The 18,403-nt window shown below is 41.0% G+C and overlaps 1 protein-coding gene across 2 annotated transcripts in view; it reads right to left on the bottom strand.

Moving 5' to 3' along the window:
- LOC122798199 overlaps positions 1 to 18,403 on the bottom strand; it is a 648,727-nt gene that overhangs the window by 358,938 nt on the left and 271,386 nt on the right. For both annotated transcript variants that reach the window (XM_044066950.1, XM_044066949.1), the window contains exon 6: positions 1,331 to 1,635. In XM_044066950.1, coding sequence (XP_043922885.1) covers positions 1,331 to 1,635 — 305 coding nt within the window. The remainder of the gene's footprint in view (positions 1 to 1,330; positions 1,636 to 18,403) is intronic.

The following is an 18,403-nucleotide window of genomic DNA, read 5'->3' as shown; positions in this document are numbered from 1 at the left end:
CCCATTAGCCTTACCAGTCTTGTATATACATCTATGGAACATATAATCTTTGATCTCAACAGTTCTGATACTGGAAAACTCCAAAGACTGGACCCAAAATCAGTATGGTTTTGTCAAAGGCAGAGCCTGTCTCCTCAACTTTAACTTTCAAAAATACAGTGAAGCAGTAAACAGTGGTCCTGCTGTACACACAGCATACCCTGACTTATCAAAGCCTTTGTCACAGACAAACCAGTCAAACTACACGTAAAGCCATATGTTGTGCATTGGGTATCACCTTCATACTTAGTCGCGTCACCTAGGGTCAGACTATGCCAATACTAGTACAAAGAAAATACCCTCATACTAAATACATAAAATGTAGCAGTGTTCAATTTAGTAAGCAAAAAATTCTGTCTCAGCACATTAATGGTGTACTCTAAGCCGTTATGGTTATCGGAGTTCTTGGTGCCTTTGTATACAATACATTTACTTTTGACCATTATGTCTTGCCCAGCTTGTCTCCAAAGTTACCTTTTCCAGATTCAAACAAGTTTTACTTCTATTCTACTCTCACTAGGTTCATTACAGAATTTAATATATCCTTTGACACATATTTGTCCAATCATATTACACAGCTTGAAAGACCTCAGAATTTCCAAACAAAAAAGGTCACAGGCTTCAAAACCCTCAACTATTCTGATAGGCTGTCAGCCATCTCCCTTTACTTGTTTTCTTATTGGCTACTCTAAGATGACCTGTGCTTAGCCTATCAAGATGAACAGCCCTACCCTTCTCGACTTTTTGTACAGCTAGAAAAAAAAAAGTGATTTCTCAAATTTACTTACCAAGGATCTACAGCTTTATCAATTAAGACATGCTGGTGTGACAAATTAATATCCCAATGTATACTCCACATTTGAAATAAATGTCTACTGCATGCCAAACAGAGCAGATCCTTACCACTTTTAAAGTTAAATTTTGACAACTGGAAAGGAGTCACAAATTGTCTCCAGCTCAGAACTACTGAGTTATGAGCTTCTTTGACTAGGCACATAATGGTCTGAAGGCTGATTGCCTGGTATCAAGATATGAACCTATGAACCAGAAAATTGCCTGGTATCAAGATATGAACCTATGAACCAGAAAGGTATTTTTCAATCCAGTGAGTCAAAATTCCTCCAAAAGTGGTGGTGATGGCAGGAAAACAAAAGTGTTGGCACATCACAAAATCTAATCAAATAGATTATTCAGTTTTAACCATGTGTTTTAGAACTATACTGTGGTGTTACCAGTGGAATTGTTTACTTTTAGATATCCACCACTGTCCATATATAAAGTAAATACCAACCTGTTTGACCTTGCTTTGCCTTCACCAACAGCATGGACTTCTATCCTGTCTAGCTGGATTTTGTGATTTTGAACAATTTGTTGTTGCTTCTCTTTCTGATCTTGTTCATATGGACTTCTTTCACCGCTGAAGCATTTTCCTGGAATATGTGCATATTGTGCATGTTGGAGACAAAGCTGACTGCATTCCCAGCATGATGAAGCTAACTCACAGTTTGCAGGCTGAAAGTCACCACAATGGCTCGAGTTAGAATTCCTGGATAACGGCTGTTGAGTGTTTGCCCTGTGCCATTTTTGCCAGTGGTCCTAATGAAAGAAATTTATTTTCATACCATCAGTAATGTAATCTGTAGTCGGAGGTTAGTCTGTAAACTCTCATTTACTGTAAAGTTACTGCAGTATTCTAACTTAAGTTTTAATTTCAGCAAGTTGTGGGTGCTTTATACAGGTAAAAAAACTAATGAAATGTCTATATGTACTAACTTTACATGATGTAATAACAGAAGCATGTTATACAGTACAATCCCTTCTACATCTTATCTAATACATATTCTTTAATCATCTCCATCTTCTCAGGAACATACATACCAGTACCATCCTAATACAAAAAACTTTGCAATATTACCAAACAATCTGCAAGCAACAAGCCAGCCAATTTAAATCAAGACAATCTTTCATTCTACACTCCCCCAAACAATTTTCATCTGACGTTAAGTGCATCTCTGTGAGGACCACTGCAGTGGAACTGCATGGACAAGACTACCTTCCCTGTCAATGACTTTCTAAATAAATTATTCAAGCTCCCCCAACTCAGCACATTCCCACCTCCTAACAACCCCCTAACAACCCCCTTCCAACCCCCAATACACCTTCCTCCCTCCTCTCTTCTACTTCTCTAAAATCACAGCAAAACAAGTTACGTCTGCTAGAAGAAATTCCACTTTATTTCTTAATCGTGCGGATAGCCTGTGCCCTTGGTTCATGTATTATTGTAGAGATTACACTCTCTCCTCATTAAAATGAATCTACAATCTATGCCTCACAGCCAACACCATACCGATAATGTGAAAATAGGCCTACATCATACTAGTACGTAAAGATCCCATACCCCTCTCTACAAGTAATTTTCAGACAATCTCCATACTTACCACTCTAGGCAAAGTCCCGGCAAAGTTACTGTACAAACAGCTCACCACTTTCCTGGATAAGTGTCACTTGTTCTGGCTTCTGGACCAGAAAAAGTACTCTAACTGTTCTGTGGTCACTAACAGATGACATACTCATCAACATGGACAAAGGGAACCTAACTGGGTCCACTTTCATTGAACTAAAATGCACCTTTGAAACAGCTGACCACACTATTCTACCATCCCACCTCCTAGACATTATCAGCCCTAAAGCCACTCAATGGTTCAAGGACTAACTTTCAATCAGATCCTTCACAATTAAGATTGGCTCCTCTCTATCAAAGACTGCATACACGGACTCAGATGTCCAGGAAGGTTCCATACTTTCCCTACTGTTGTTCTCCATTTTTATAAATACATTACCACTCAACCTACCCCAATTACAAATACTCCTGTACACAGATAACATGGTCATCTAAAAACCCAGTGAAGGTCATCACACTGTTCAAACTCATCTACTAACAGACCCTCAAGAATTAAATAAATGGTCCACTACGAAGAAGCTTCTTCTCAACCCTTAATAATCAAAAGTTATGCTCTTCAGTATCAAAGACTCTCCAAAACATCCAAGTCTCTCAATGTCTTTGATCAGTATCTCATCCTGGTAGAAACCACAACATCCTTCAGATACCTGGGACTCTGGCTTGACCAGTCAGTCCCCTACCATGAACACATCCAAAAACTTAGATCCAAAATCATCTACCTACAGTTCTGGGCCGACAACATTTTCCATTTCCTATCACCACCAGCCAGGAGGGTTGTCTTAAGTAAAGGTTTCTTGGATTGGCGATTTGGAATATGGCCTTCTTTTTGCTACTTTCTATAAGAAAAATACCTTATTACAATCTCTGTCAAATAAAATTTGTTGGATCACCACCAACTCCCTGCAAAATGAACATCAATGCCTCACTCTTACTAAAGCTTGTTAATTACCCTTTCAATCCACAGTCACCCTACTTTTCAAACTCACCTAACAAGATACCCAATTTCAACTCACAGTGAAACTCATTACAGACCTCCCCACAACCAAATTACATTGATGTGACAACAGATTTTATGTGATTGCTCCAAAACTGTGGCAGTCTCTCCCAACTGATCTCAATAATAATACAAAGCACTCTACATTCAAATGCCATTTTAAAGTTTCTAATTCACCATAATAAATGCAAATGTTTCACTATAGGAATTAACCTCTAACAAACAAAATCTTATCTACACTTAATTCTTATATTTTCTCTCCTTGCTTGATGATGATTCTTTATCACCTGAATATTTCTACCATATGTAAATATGTATATTAACTGTTCTAAATTTTACCTTTAACTATGACCGTTTGTAGCTTCATTCAAGGCTGGACATAGTGTCTAAGTTTGCACATTACTGTATCAGTGATGTTACTTAATTTCTCTGGTTTGATATTCATATTTTTGTTTTTACTACTCCTAATGTAACCCAGCATGAGTCTGCAATGGTCCTGCTAACCAAACTAATTTAAATAAATAAATAAGCTTTCCAATGACAATAGAGACTACTAATTATTGTTGGCTATCCTAAAACAGCTCCTGCTTGTTGTGGGGTTCTATTTCATGCTTAGCTGTACATGAATAAAACTGCATCTGTCCTATGGAATGGGTTAAGTGTCTGAGCAGCACAAGGAGCAAAAGGAAGAGGAATCTATTACTCCTTTCCTTCCAACTCAGAAAATGGCAGCACAGGCAGAACTCAGAACAATGGGTTGTAAGGTTACATGTGGCCTTTACCACACGAAAAGCCCTCTAAAAGAATTAATAGCATAATACACTTCTACAGAGCTGTCAGCACTGAAACCTGAAATCTTACTCTTTGCACGTGTGAAAGCTGCCAGCCCAGCTAGACAGAATTTTGTAAATAATTCTACGTCAGTTGTGAATAATAATATGATTTGTATGCTTGCCTAAGAAATGTAAGAAAACTATATGCTCTGTACTGAGCGTCAAGATTGTAACCACAGTGCACCCTGCTGGAAAAGAGCAGAAATGTATATAAACTACATGCCTATGCAAATGTGTTGATGGTAAAGGCTGGAATATACAGAGTTAACTTGCAAACTGTAAGAAAATAAGTGGAACTTGTTTATGACTCTTATCTCTGTTTCAGCTCAAAGCAAACACAACCCCCGGGATTCAGCAAGCAGCCGTGCAGGAATAAGTTATTCCTGCATGGCAGGGACCATTCCTGTTCAGCACAGCAGCGCGCCATGCATATTTATGAAAGAGCGCTGCCATGCTCTAAAACGGACACGGTTCTGTGTACGAGCGCAGGGGGTGTGTCTGACAGCAGAGCTCTCACAATACACACTGCCCCTGCCCTCCAGAATTACCTTTCTGCAATTAAAAATGAGCGAGAACGCTCATAACAACCCCAACCAGTCAGGAAAACAAATCTGTGGTCAAAGGCATAAGGGAGAATTGTCCCTACCAAGGATACCTTTCAACTGTACAGATTTTTGCAGACTACCCAGATGTTTGCCTCATATTTTTGGTGTGTTCCCCCTAAAATCTGTACCTTTCTGGCAAATAGCTGAGGACTGAAGTCATTAAATAATGACAAAACATTTGAGTTTAAGACTACACACATCTGTTGGAAAAATCATGCTAATGTAAAATCTATTATTCTACCAACTTTTTAAGTTTGTAACAGGAATATTTAAAATTTGTCTCTTTGTCCCCCCCATCATTTTAGGCTTTGTCCAGATATTTTGCTCCAAGAGATTGAGAGGTATGCTCCCAAGCCAAAAGTTATTAGGACAATACAGGTAGCATAAGCACATAGCGTACACCCCCCAACCCGTCAGAGTAAGGAATGTGGACAAAGCCAAAAGGGACAATTGTTCCACAAAGCAGAAAGTTGATAAAATAACAGGTTCAGCATTAGCAGGGATATTCTGAAGGGTATAGATAAAATAACACAACGAAACTTTTTTTTTTATAAATGCGACAAAGTTTAAGCGTAGCTGCGCAGGTGTGCCCATTGCTTAGCTACGCTTAGTCCAGCTTAAACACCACAAGAAGTTAAATACCAAGAGACATCCAACATAAGCAGAATTGCAATAGTGTAGTGCTTAGAGCTATGCTTTGCAAGCAGTCATTTCCAGTTTGATCCCCACTGTAACCAATTCACATTTTACATGTGAAAGCAGTACATAAACATTTTTTTTAGTATTACCTACTAAATAACATATACTTGTTAACCAGAGTACTACATTAGGTCCAGATGTGAGGTGTCAGTTTAATAAAGTTGTGAAATCCCCATATAAACACAAGTGCCCCATACATACAGTCACACATGAATAAATGTAATGAAAGCACATTGGGGGATGTCAGGGATAGTAAACAAATTTATAATATGTAATGAATGATGAATTAATGCCATACAGCAGATAGTCTATAATATGAAAAATAAGCAATGCTAAGCATTGCACAGCTCTGCTTATCAGGTGTAAGCATTGTGCAAATATGACTGCTATGCAATGAGTAGCCCAGCTAAGTGGATTTGCCCATTGGTAAGCAGTGCTAAACCTGTCCCTTTAAGCAATGCCAACCTTAGCTAAGCAGGTTTGCCCATAACTTAGCTTAGCTCCGCATATTCAAAACCATCCAATCACGGCAAAGGGCAAGATATTGGCCATATTTAAACCCCACAGCCAGGAATACAGCTCATAACTGGTTGCAGCTTCCCACTGTAGGCAGGATGGCAGGAGCTGGAGAAGGATTGTGATTCCAGGCACAGCGCTGGTCATACAGGATTCCAAGGTAATGGTAGGACTCCTGGTAAAAAACCATGATGAGAGACTGCTGCAGGGCCAGTACCAGGGCTCACAATATAAAGCGGAAGCCTGGGACCATCTTGCCCGTGATCTCACCAGTGCCATTGATAGCCCTCGGACTGGTGAGCAGATCAGGCACCGCTATGCCGACTTGAAGTGGAGAAAGAGGGAGCACTTGGATGAGTAGGTCCAAGAAGCAAGGCAGAGGGGTGATGTCCCAGCAGTGTGTAAGTAGTCATACCATTACTGTTTACTAAAGTCCAGTGTGCATATGTGATGGATAGGCATACCTAAATATGTCTCTATTTCCTTTACAGCTGCAGCTGAGTGGGCTGTGAATCAGGAAGCCCATGCAAGTAGGCTGCAAAGACTGCATCACGAGACTGGTGAGTAACAATCCTGCTTGTAGTAGTCATACTAAATAAATATAAAGTAGTAGAAAGTCATCTGGCAGTATAAAAACTGTTGTATGGTTTGTACTGCACAAACCAGATAATATGACAGTAATAGTCCCATACAGGTCATATTTAAATAAAACTGTAACTGCCTAGCAATAAACCTCTAAATCCTGGACTGGTTGTGTTACGCTAGTATGTATGGCATTTATTGTTGTATTCTCTGAATAGTAATGTTGTATTAACCACTGTTACCCACACTGTGCTACATAAAAAATGTCTAGGAATGTCTGTATAAGACTGTTAAGTACAAGATCAGATTGTACAACCAAGTGAGACTTAGACAGAAAACACTGACGAGATAGACAGCAATAATCAAATAGCACACACTACTGCGACTTAAATTGTTGTATTCTTAGCAGACACAGCCATGGTTCAAATCCTGGGAGTGGTAGTAAACTGTATGCATAATCATACCTCTTAAATCCACAAATTTTTTTTGAATCTCCAGGTAACTGACTCATATTTTCTGCCTGTTCCTCTGTCCCCCTGGCAAATCAGTGGGATTATCTCAGAAATGTAGTCACGAAATAATGACATACATACGATTTTCAGATCTCAAAACCTTCAGAATATGTATATTACAACAAATCCTATCACTCATGCAACTCTCCAAATTTATGACAGGAATATTCAAACCATGTCCCTATTTGTACCCCCATGTTGTCAAGCTTTGTCCAGAGTGTGTGCATTAAGAGACCGAGAGGTATGTGCATAATATTAACTTTGAATCTGGGAATATGTGTAGAAACAGTCAGGCAGTGTTAAACTGTCCCTTCACAGGTCTTCCAGGTAAGAGATGTAAGAATTTAGCTACAAGACAGTTGAAGTATACACTGTGTACAAACACACCACTGCCCAAACCAAGGCCACAGGGTATTGTAATAATACTTGTACCTTAATAATTAGGGCAATGATCATTAAAAAGTTGTGAGTACTACAAGGATATACAAGTTGTTAATTGACATCTATTCCCCCCACCATATCTGCACCAATAATCTAAGTACACAAATCAATGGGTATGTTTACACCAAAGCTACTGTTGGGACATATGTCCTATTGTTCAATAAATATTACAATGTGTTTCTATTAATGTTCCATGTTGAAATACTATCATTGGTGGCCTGTTGCTATCGATGTAATCTGCATGTTATTGTAATGGCCACTGTGGTTCCATATATGCATGTGTTCTGTTTGCTATGCAACTCTTCCAAATCTGGTGTTTTGGGTTAATGGGAATATCTATGCATGCTGTTAAAATTAATCCTGGATTGTGTTGACTATTACTAACCCATATATGTTTTAAAACTGCAACACCATAGCACATACGGGAAGGCCAGTTCCAGCAGACCCACCTCATATGGCCATGGCACCGGGCCCCAGCGTGCCTGGGACCCACTCCGGGATCTCCTCATCCGCTGGTCCTGCACCACCTTGGGGTGGAACCGCCTCAGGGATGGGGCTCGAGCCCCCCCCCCCAGGGAGCGGGCGTGAACAGGATCCTGTCACCTGAAATCAGGTCCAAGGATTGGTGCGTAGCGAGAGATCTGCAATGCCAGCAAGACGGCCACATGACACATTTAGAGGGTAAGCCTGCCCCTCCTGCTCAGCCACCAGCACAGCCAGCTTTGGGGCCATGAAGGTGCAGTGGTGACTGCCTACGTGTGGGGATCTCAGTCCCACTGTTTCCATTTGGGGGCTCATGGGCTTCTGATTTCCAAACATCCCTCCCCATCCAAGGTGCTTAACCTTCACATGTGTCATATACTGCCCATGTATGCTGTCTTGTCTGTCTTCCTACCCAACCTACCTCCTCAAATATACCTACTATCTATCCCTAACATCCCACTCTCATCTTAAAAAAGGGCAATCTGTTCCCCCCAAAAAATTTCGCCCCATACATAGCTGTACATTTTGCAAGTGTGTCCACTGGACACATGTAATCTGGTCTAATTGGATTCACAACACATTACTGTTGTCCTCACTCCTCTCTCAGGGGTTTGAGTGTCCAAATCTACCTCCAAATTCATTACATATGCACAGCTGTTGCTGCAGAAGAAATGGGCAGCTATGGACCTTCCCTACACCCGTCCTGTACATCCCTAGCTACTTTCCCTATTGATTTTCCCTCTCCGTGTCCCCTTTTTCACCACTTTCCTATCTTAAAGAAATTAGTACGGGGGTAAGCGGGAGTAAGCTCTTTTATGCAGTAGTAAGTGGGTTTAAGCCTGTTTGCTTGGTGGCAAGCAATGGCTACACAGATTAAGCACTGTCAGGCTGTCTGTAAGCGTATTTAACTGGAGGTTAGCATTGCTTACAGCTGTGCAAACCTACTTACAACTGCTTAAAAGTGCCTTAATCACTCTGTACCCAACAGCCCTTGTTCTGCCCAGCAACAAAATAATCAGCCATTGCAAGTCTCAAACCCAGAACCCTGAAAACCATAGCCACAGTGATTTACCACTACACCATTTAAGCTGAACATAAATGCAATGTTTTCTCAAACATATCATGCAGCACAGTCATTCAACAGTATGGAAAATGTATTTATATATGTAGATATATATGTGTGTGTGAGTGTATGTATATAAATATATATATATATATATATATATATATATATATATATATATATATGTACATATATATATATATATATATATATATTACATATATATATATATATATATATATATATATATATATATAAATATCTGTATATATATCTGTATATATATATATATATATATATATATATATATATATATATATATATAAATAAATATCTGTGTATATATATATATATATATATAAATAAATATCTGTGTATGTATATATATATATATATATATATATATATATATATATATATATATATATATAGAGAGAGATATAGTACAGTTTTGTACCTACCATAAATGTAGATGTTCGAGTGTATACACTGCTGCAGTCATTACACTTGGGTTATCCTGCCGTCAGGCAGTCCCGCAGTCGGCCTGAGTGCCAAAGTCTTGGTCCGGCGTCGGTTGCTGTCGCTTCTTCCCTGACATAAGTGCGACAGGGGTATATAAGATGCAACCGATGCCATTTTCTTCAGTTTTTCTTGCCCCAGATGTCAGGTGCCCCCAAAATGGTAGGCAATACAAATTGCTAATAAAACATACATATGAAAAGTAATCAAAAAAATTCAGTTACCAGCAAATACTCCCCATAGGTAGTAAAGGGTAGAAGAGTTAGGTATGTACCAGCCAGTAAGAGGGGAAGGAGGGAGGGAGGGTAACCTGGACTGCAGCAGTGTATACACTCGAACATCTACATTTATGTTAGGTACAAAACTGTACTATGTTCATCGTGTTACACTGCTGCAGTCATTACACTTGGGTAGAATCCCAAAGCTGAGGTAGGGTGGATGGTTCTACAAGGCATTAGGGGTGGCTATAAGGCCCTGCAGCACTGCAGTGGCAAAGCCAGCTCTGGATTTAGAGTAAAGAGGCAGGTGGTAATGCTTGGTAAAGGTATGCACAGAACTCCGAGTTGCTGCTTCCAAAATGTCCTTGGTAGGTACTCCTCTGAGGTAGGCAGTTGAAGTGGCTGTTGCCCTGGTAGAATGAGACCTAATGCTGTTAGGTACAGTTTTCCCATGGTGTGTATAGCAGAAACGTATGCAGTGTCCTATCCATTTTGAAATGGTCTGTTTAGAAATGGCTTTTCCCTGTGCTCCTGCAGCATATGCTACAAACAATTGCTCAGTTTTCCTGAAAGCTTTGGGTTTTGTCCAAGTAGAAGTGTAACTGCCTGTGTATGTCCAAAGAATGCAGAAGTCTCTCCCCTTTATTCTGTGGGTTTGGATAACAAGTTGGCAAGTGAATAGTTTGGTTTAGAGCCACATTTGATACCACCTTTGGCATAAAAGTAGGGTTTGTTCTTAAAGACATCCTGTCTTGGTGGAAAATGATGAAAGGTTCCACTGCCATTAGTGCCTGTAATTCTGAAACTCTTTGTGCTGAGGTAATTGCCAGGAGCGGAGCAGTTTTCCAAGAGACATATTTTAAATCTGCTGAGTTAGCTGATTCAAAAGGAGGTAAAGTTAATTTTTCCAACACGAAGTTGAGGTCCCAAGTTGGAGTTGGTGCTCTACGGGGCAGTCTTATGTTTTTAGCCCCTCTGAGGTACTGTTTTAGCAAAGGATTAGAAAAAATAGGTGGGTCCGTGTTGTAATGAGCAGAGATGGCAGAGGCATGGATCTTGATGGATGAAAAGGACAGCCTTTGTCCAGCATCTCATTTAAATATTGTAGTATCTGAGGAATATTTGGGACAAGAGGGTCAAGGCTGTGAGCCTGGTTCCAGGCACAGAATGTCTTCCATTTATCTGAATAGGCTTTCCTGGTGCTACGCCTTCTGGCCTCCAGAATGACATCCATAACAGCTTTGGAGAGAGGCATTGTTTGCTTTTCTAAGGAATCTGCCATGCAGCCAGGTTTAAAGTCTTTAGGTGGCTGTGAAGTATCTGATTGTTGTGCTGAGTCAGAAGATGTGGGATTTGAGGTAAAATCCAGGGTGGACCTTGTGCTAAGTTCTTTAAGATTTGGTACCACTGCTGGCGTGGCCAGTCTGGGGCAATCAGGATCATCTTTGGCTTTTCTTGCCTGGCTATTATGAGTACCTTTGTTAGAAGAGGTACTGGTGGGAAAGCATATACTTGTAGGTTTTTCCAGCTGAATGAGAAGGCATCCACTTTCCATGCTTGTGGGTGGTAAATCCTTGTGCAGAATTTCTGCAGCTGATAGTTCGTTGGGGATGCAAACAGATCTATGTCTGGGCTCCACCATTTTTGTGTTATCATTCTGAATATTTGTGGATGTAATTTCCACTCGTGCGGATCCATGAAGTTTCTGCTTAAGTCGTCTGCCAGTGTGTTTTTCTCTCCTGGCAGGAATTGTGCTTGCAGATGAACTCGATAGGTTAGAGCTGTGTTCCACAAGGTCATGGCTTGTCTGCAGAGGGGATAAGAATGAGTGCCCCCTTGCTTGTTTATGTACCACATAACTGTGGTATTGTCCGTCTTTAGTAGTAGTTGTCCTGGATGCAGAAGGTCCTTGAAAACTATAAGGGCATTTTGTGCAGCTAGCATCTCTTTTTGATTGATGTGAAGATGCCTTTGTTCTGCGGGCCACTTGCCCTGAATACATTTTCCTGCCATGTGTGCTCCCCAGGCGTAATCCGATGCATCTGTTGTCAGTGTTTGCCTGGCAGTGGGTTGAGTGAAAGGCTGTCCCTTGTTGAGGTGACATGCTTGAGCCCACCATCGAAACTCCTGTTGAAGGCAAGGAATTAGTGGTATTACGGTTTCCAAACTTTCACCGTGTTGAGACCAGACACTCTTTAGGTACCACTGTAGTTTCCTCATATGCAGTCTGGCATATGGAATTAGTAGTACGCAAGATGCCATGTAACCAAAGGCCTGCAGAATTTTTCTTGCAGGGAGCAGGGTCTTTGTTAACATCAATTGAAAATATTGAGTCAGTTGTTCTTGCTTCTCTGGTGTGAGATAAGCCATCTGGGCCGTTGTATTCAAGCTGGCACCCAGGAATATTATCTCTTGTGAGGGCACTAGTTTTGATTTCTTTTCATTTAGTGTGTACCCTAGGCAACTTAACTCTTTTACACACACCAGATGCTTTAGAAGAATGTCCTTGTTCTCAGAGTCAGGCAGTTGTCCAGTTACGGATACATTTGAATTCCTTTCTGTCTGCAAAATGCAATTACTGGTGCCAGGCACTTTGTGAAGACCCTGGGCGCAGTAGATAAGCCAAAGGGCAGTGCAGAGAATTGGTAGTGCATTGAACCAGCTATGAATCTGAGGTATCTTCTGCAGTTTTGTCTGATAGGGACATGCAGGTATGCCTCCTTGAGGTCCAAAGTTACGAGCAAAGCTTTCTTGCCCAGCATGGGAAGAAGCTACTGTAGTGTCAACATTTTGAATTTTGGAACATCCAGGTAAGTGTTTAGAGAAGAAAGATCCAAAATGGGCCTCCAGGCTTTGTCCTTTCTGGGAACCAGAAAGAGTCTTGAGTAAAATCCTTGTCCTTGCTCCTGTGTTGGTACCTTTTGAATATCTCTCATGTCCATGAGTGCTGTGCTGTAATTTGTCTTTGAGCCTCTGCCCATTGATTTGGTGGCAGATTTGGCATTCCTTTTAGCCTTGGCAGAGTGTGAAAGTGGAACCTGTAACCTTGAGATACAATGTTGAGAACCCATTTGTCTTTGGTGATCATATGCCAATTGTGACACAAAAGTGCCAGTTTTCCTCCCAAGGGGGCTGCCAAGAGCGAACTCTTTGGCAGCTGTAGTGGGAAGTAATTGGGCTGTTTTTTGTAAGGTTGAGGCCTGTCTTCCCCTTCTTTCTGGGTTGAAGCACCCCATTGTCAAGGCCTGTAAGGACCTTGTGGTTGACCTCTACCTCTTGGACATCTGTATCTGCCCCTTTGAGGTCTGTCTGTAACTGGAAAGGGCCAATTCTTTGTTGGCCAATTTCTACTAAATCGAGGATGCTGAACCTGTAAGAAATCCTTCACCGTTTGCATAGATTTTGCCTTATCCTCCATTTTCTTTAATACCTCTTCTGCCTTAACTCCAAATAAAACATCCTGCTGCAAAGGTGCATCCAATGTTATTGCTTTAACATGATCTGGTAACGTCTGTTCTTTTAACCAAGCATGTCTTCTAATAACAGATCCTGTAACTGCTGCTCTACAGGAGGCCTCTAATGAATCAAAACCACATTGCAAAGTATGTTTTCCCACTTGTTCAGCTGCATGCAATAAATCCTGCATTTCTTTATAATTAGGAGGATCTGAGTTTGGAAGCATTTTTTGTTTCAACTGAGACATCAAATATTGCTGATATTTTAGCATGTGAAACTGGCAATTTAAGGCCCTCATTGCTAAAGTTGCAGATGTATATACTTTCTTCCCCCATCTGTCTAATGCTCTGGAATCTCTGTCAGAGGGGACTGGATTCTTTGCTGTGGAGCCCTTTACCCCTTTGGGGCCCTGAGAAATAGTTTCAGGGTCAGCAGCAGGGCTTTTATAAAGAAATTTGAGAGAGTCAGGGACTCTGTAGTATCTGTCTGGCTTAACTGGAGCAGGAGGTTAAGAATCAGGATTTAAACTGGATTCAGTATACACATCATCCACAATATCTAACACTGGCAGAATAGCAAGGGGTCTGTGTTGGGGTAATAAAAGGAAATCTCTGAGCCTTTTCTTGGACTCTGAATAATCCTGGCCCTCCCAATGGAAATGCTCCCTCATGGTATGCAAGGTTTCCCCAAAGGAGTAGTCCTCTGGCGGAGAGGCCGAAGGAATAGATTCCTCAGCATCAGAATCCTCATAGGGGGGTAAAGAGTATCCTAGGTCTGAAGATGAATCTGAAGAGATGGATACCTGGTCGGATGAGTCATAGTCTGCATCCTGTCTAGGCCTTTTATCAGGAGGGGGATGGGAGCCCCTGATCAGAGTGATTAAGTCTTCGGCCATTTTGAGCATTTGCTTCTTAGGCATGGAGGCCTGTCCTGGTGAATGTTGAATTTGTTTCTTTGTTTTTAAAGGAGTTTTAGACTTAGCAGAAGATTTAATGGTTAACTGAGTAGGTCTGAAAACACCCTCTGAAGCTACGGGTTGCTCAGCTACTCTGGATCCCTCTGAAGGGTTAGACTCGGTAGGCTGTAAATCTGGTGCGTCTGAAGGCCCAGCCATCTCCACGTGGGAGTCAGAGGTGGCCTGAGGTTCTAAAGAAGTGGTCATCAGGGGCTGTGAAGGCGCCTCGCTGAAAACTGGAGAACCGGCGACTGGCCTAGAAGAGGCTTCGTCGTCAGTTTTGGGCCTCGGATGCCTGTCCTTGTCTTTGCGCTTTTTGTGTATTCCGGTCATCGGTAGTTCAGACGGCATGGTATAATTGAATTTTCTGCCAAAATAATGTCGGGCAAAATCAAACCGACGTTTAATAGGGCGCTTGTTAAACCTAGCACAAAATCGACAACCTGTGACGTAGTGGTCTGGGTCTAGGCATGGGATACAATAAGAATGGAAATCCTTATGAGGTATTTGCTTTCCACAAGAAATACAGTTATTAACTTTTACTGACATCGGTCTGAGGCAAGAAAAAGTTTCCCCAACAGGGTACTTAGCTTTGTAGAAGACCGGTTCTGGACTGCGAACTGCTTTTGCTTCGGGCACCGAGCGGCAAGAAAGACTGAAGAAAATGGAGTCGGCTGCATCTTATATACCCCTATCGCACTGACGTCAGGGAAGAAGCGACAGCAACCGATGCCGGACCAAGACTTTGGAACTCAGGCCGACTGCGGGACCGCATGACGGCAGGATAACCCAAGTATAATAACTGCAGCAGTGTAACAGGATGAACATCTGTTTTTTATATATACATACACACATATATATATATATATATATATATATATATAAAATCATCATCTTTTGGCTGTTCCCATTAGGGGTCGCCACAGTGGATCATCCGTTTCCATTTCTTCCTGTTCTCTGCATTTTGCTCTGTCACACCAACCACTTGCATGTCCTCTCTCAGCACATCCATAAACCTTATCTTAGGCCTTCCTCTTTTCTAGTTACCTGGTAGCTTCATTCTTAACATCCTTTTCCCAATATACTCAGCATCCCTCCTCAGCACATGTCCAAACCAACGTAATCTTGCCTCTCTGGCTTTGTCTCCAAACCTTCCAACCTGGGCTGACCCTCTAATATACTTATTCCTAATACTGTCCACCCTCGTCACACCCAGTGCATATCTTAACATCTTTAACTTTGCCACATCCAGCTCTAACTCCTGCCTTTTTGTCAATGCCACTCCAACCCATATAACATAGCTGGTCTCACTATCCTCTTGTAGACCTTCCCTTTCACTCTTACTGGTACTCGTCTGTCACAAATCACTCCTGACACTCTTCTCCACCCACTCCATCCTGCCTGTACTCTCTTCCACACTCACCATTACTCTGAACTATTGATCCAAAGTATTTAAACTCATCCACCTTCGCCACTTCTACTCCTTGCATCCTCACCATTCCTCTATCTTCCCTCTCATTCACAGTCATATATTCTGTCTTAGTCCTGCTGACCTTCATTCCTCTTCTCTCTAGAGCATATCTTCATCTCTCCAGGGTCTCTTCCACCTGTTCCTTACTCTCACTACAGATCACAATGTCATCTGCAAACATCATAGTCCACGGGGACTCCTGTCTGATCTCGTCTGTCAACCTGTCCATCACCATTGCAAATAAGAAAGGGCTCAGAGCTGATCCTTGATGTAATACCACCTCCACCTTAAACGCATCCGTCACTCCCACCGCAGACCTTATATATATATATTTATATATATATATATATATATATATATATATATATATATATATATATATATATATATATATATTGCATTCACACATTGGATCCACACTCTGAACCCTCTCACTGCAAAACATCTGCCCAAAGGCACTGTTAATGGGGGTGAAGGGGCCCAAAATAGGGATCTCTTATAGTTATTGCCATTATCCCTTCCTCCACAGCTGAACTGATCTGCCTTGCAACACAATAGCCAGCACTTGCAAGTCTTGAACCCAGGACCCTGCACTACATACCCACAACAAGTTAACAGTAAGCCATCTCAGCTGTAAGATGTCGGGATGATTTCTCTAACATATCATGCAGAACAGTCGATCTACCATAGGGAATGTACAATGTGGAAGCAGTAAACATTCCAAAGATACATACACACATATATATATATATATATATATATATATATATATATATATATATAAAGAGTATATATAGAGGGTGCACATCAAATCAAACAGCCATTATTCCTACAATTGCCACCTTTTAAAATGGCCAGTGTTTGATTCTTTCCTGCAAACGAGAATTATTGCATTAAAGATATACCCACACACAATGCAATGGACATGACACCACACAAGTTTGCATACATAGAAATGCTTATTTGTGTACTATTTCAGTTGTTTATGCCATTTCTTATAGCAGTTAGGTGTTTAAAATACATAACTGATTAATGCAACTCTCAAACAAAACATATGATACAGTAAAAGGCCTTCAAGTAGTACAACAGTATAAAAACGCTTGCCTTGAAGATAGGAACAATCAACACTTAATTACAGATGTAGTTTCAGCAGCCTCCAATTACTCTCTGTACTCAGCCCCTAGGGGGAAAAGTATTAGTTGTCACAATGTAAATGTATTCGTTACATAATGCTTAACTTAAAACATCACTATCACACTGACAAACAGAACTGTGTGTAAGACAGTAAGCTCTAGCCCACCACTGTTCCCATGGTGAAACGTATGAAAATGTACAGCCAAATACCTTAATGTTTCTTATTACTGATATCCCTCACATGTTGTAACAGCCTAGGTTAAAAACATTTAATACCCCTCCCCCCATAAAATGTCTTACAAGGGCATATAACAGTGTTCTCCATACACTGACCTCTGGACTGTACAAGGTCACACACATTTTGCCCAGCTATAGCACTCATATATATGGACCCTACCCCACAATTTTTGTGGGAGTCCACATCATCACTGGAATGATGGCAGGAATGCCAGCAATAAATAATGATAGGCCATTACCTAACAACCTCTTACTGCATGACACATGGACAAAGCCTGGTATCCAGGTGGAGGACATAGGCTGAAACACAGGGCTATATTTGAAATATTGCTGTTATACATTGTGAAATTTGGTGTTACAGGATTGGTTGCAACATACCCTTACTCAGGAATATGAAGTCAGAAACACAAATGGATGTTGCCATTTACTGATAGCAGTCAGAGAGAATGCCACTGATATGTCAGAGACAAGACCTGTGTGGTGAACAGACAAAACATAACAGCCAATCTTCTGGCCATCATGTGGACTGGCCCACAGTTGAGAGCTATGCAGGCAGACTGCATTCCATGCAAAACTAGCATGTACACACAAACCCTATTAAACTAGCAATATTCAATGCAATATAACAGCAATACTTACACACTGTCCCTAAGTCTGGAACCTTATACAAACATGCAGTTGGCCTGTGTCTGCGAGTCTTGTTGTAAGAGGTATTCCTTCCTGCTGTCTGTAACACTGCTGCCCACACACAGGAAGGATGTCTTCCATACAGGAAAGGTGAAGGGACAACACCCACATGATGTAGTCATTTATGGTAGTGGGATGCTATGACATTGGCTATTGGAAGTATTACACAGCTGGCTGCCTGCAATTAGCAAGTGGGGAACACCAACTGGTGCAGAGGCCATCACCTGATCATGAGCATCACCTACAAAAGCCATACTGCAACCTATTCAAACCAGCTCAATCCCTGTAGTTAAGAGAGAGAAATTAAATAAAAAAATACTAAAAAACAAAAATACTACAAACAAAAAACAAACCAAACAAAGAAGACATCCAAGTGGTACACAGAAGAGAGCACAATAAAAAACAGGTATGTGAAACATGTTAGCATGTAATTGAATGTAGTACTTGGTCTGTAATAACGGGATAGATAGCATGTAATTGAATGTAGTACTTGGTCTA

The sequence above is a fragment of the Protopterus annectens genome, chromosome 3.part1 (genome assembly GCF_019279795.1).
Source record: "Protopterus annectens isolate FY-2018-M chromosome 3.part1, PAN1.0, whole genome shotgun sequence".
In the NCBI taxonomy this organism is placed as follows: domain Eukaryota; kingdom Metazoa; phylum Chordata; order Ceratodontiformes; family Protopteridae; genus Protopterus; species Protopterus annectens.
This window is presented reverse-complemented; position numbering and strand designations above follow the sequence as displayed.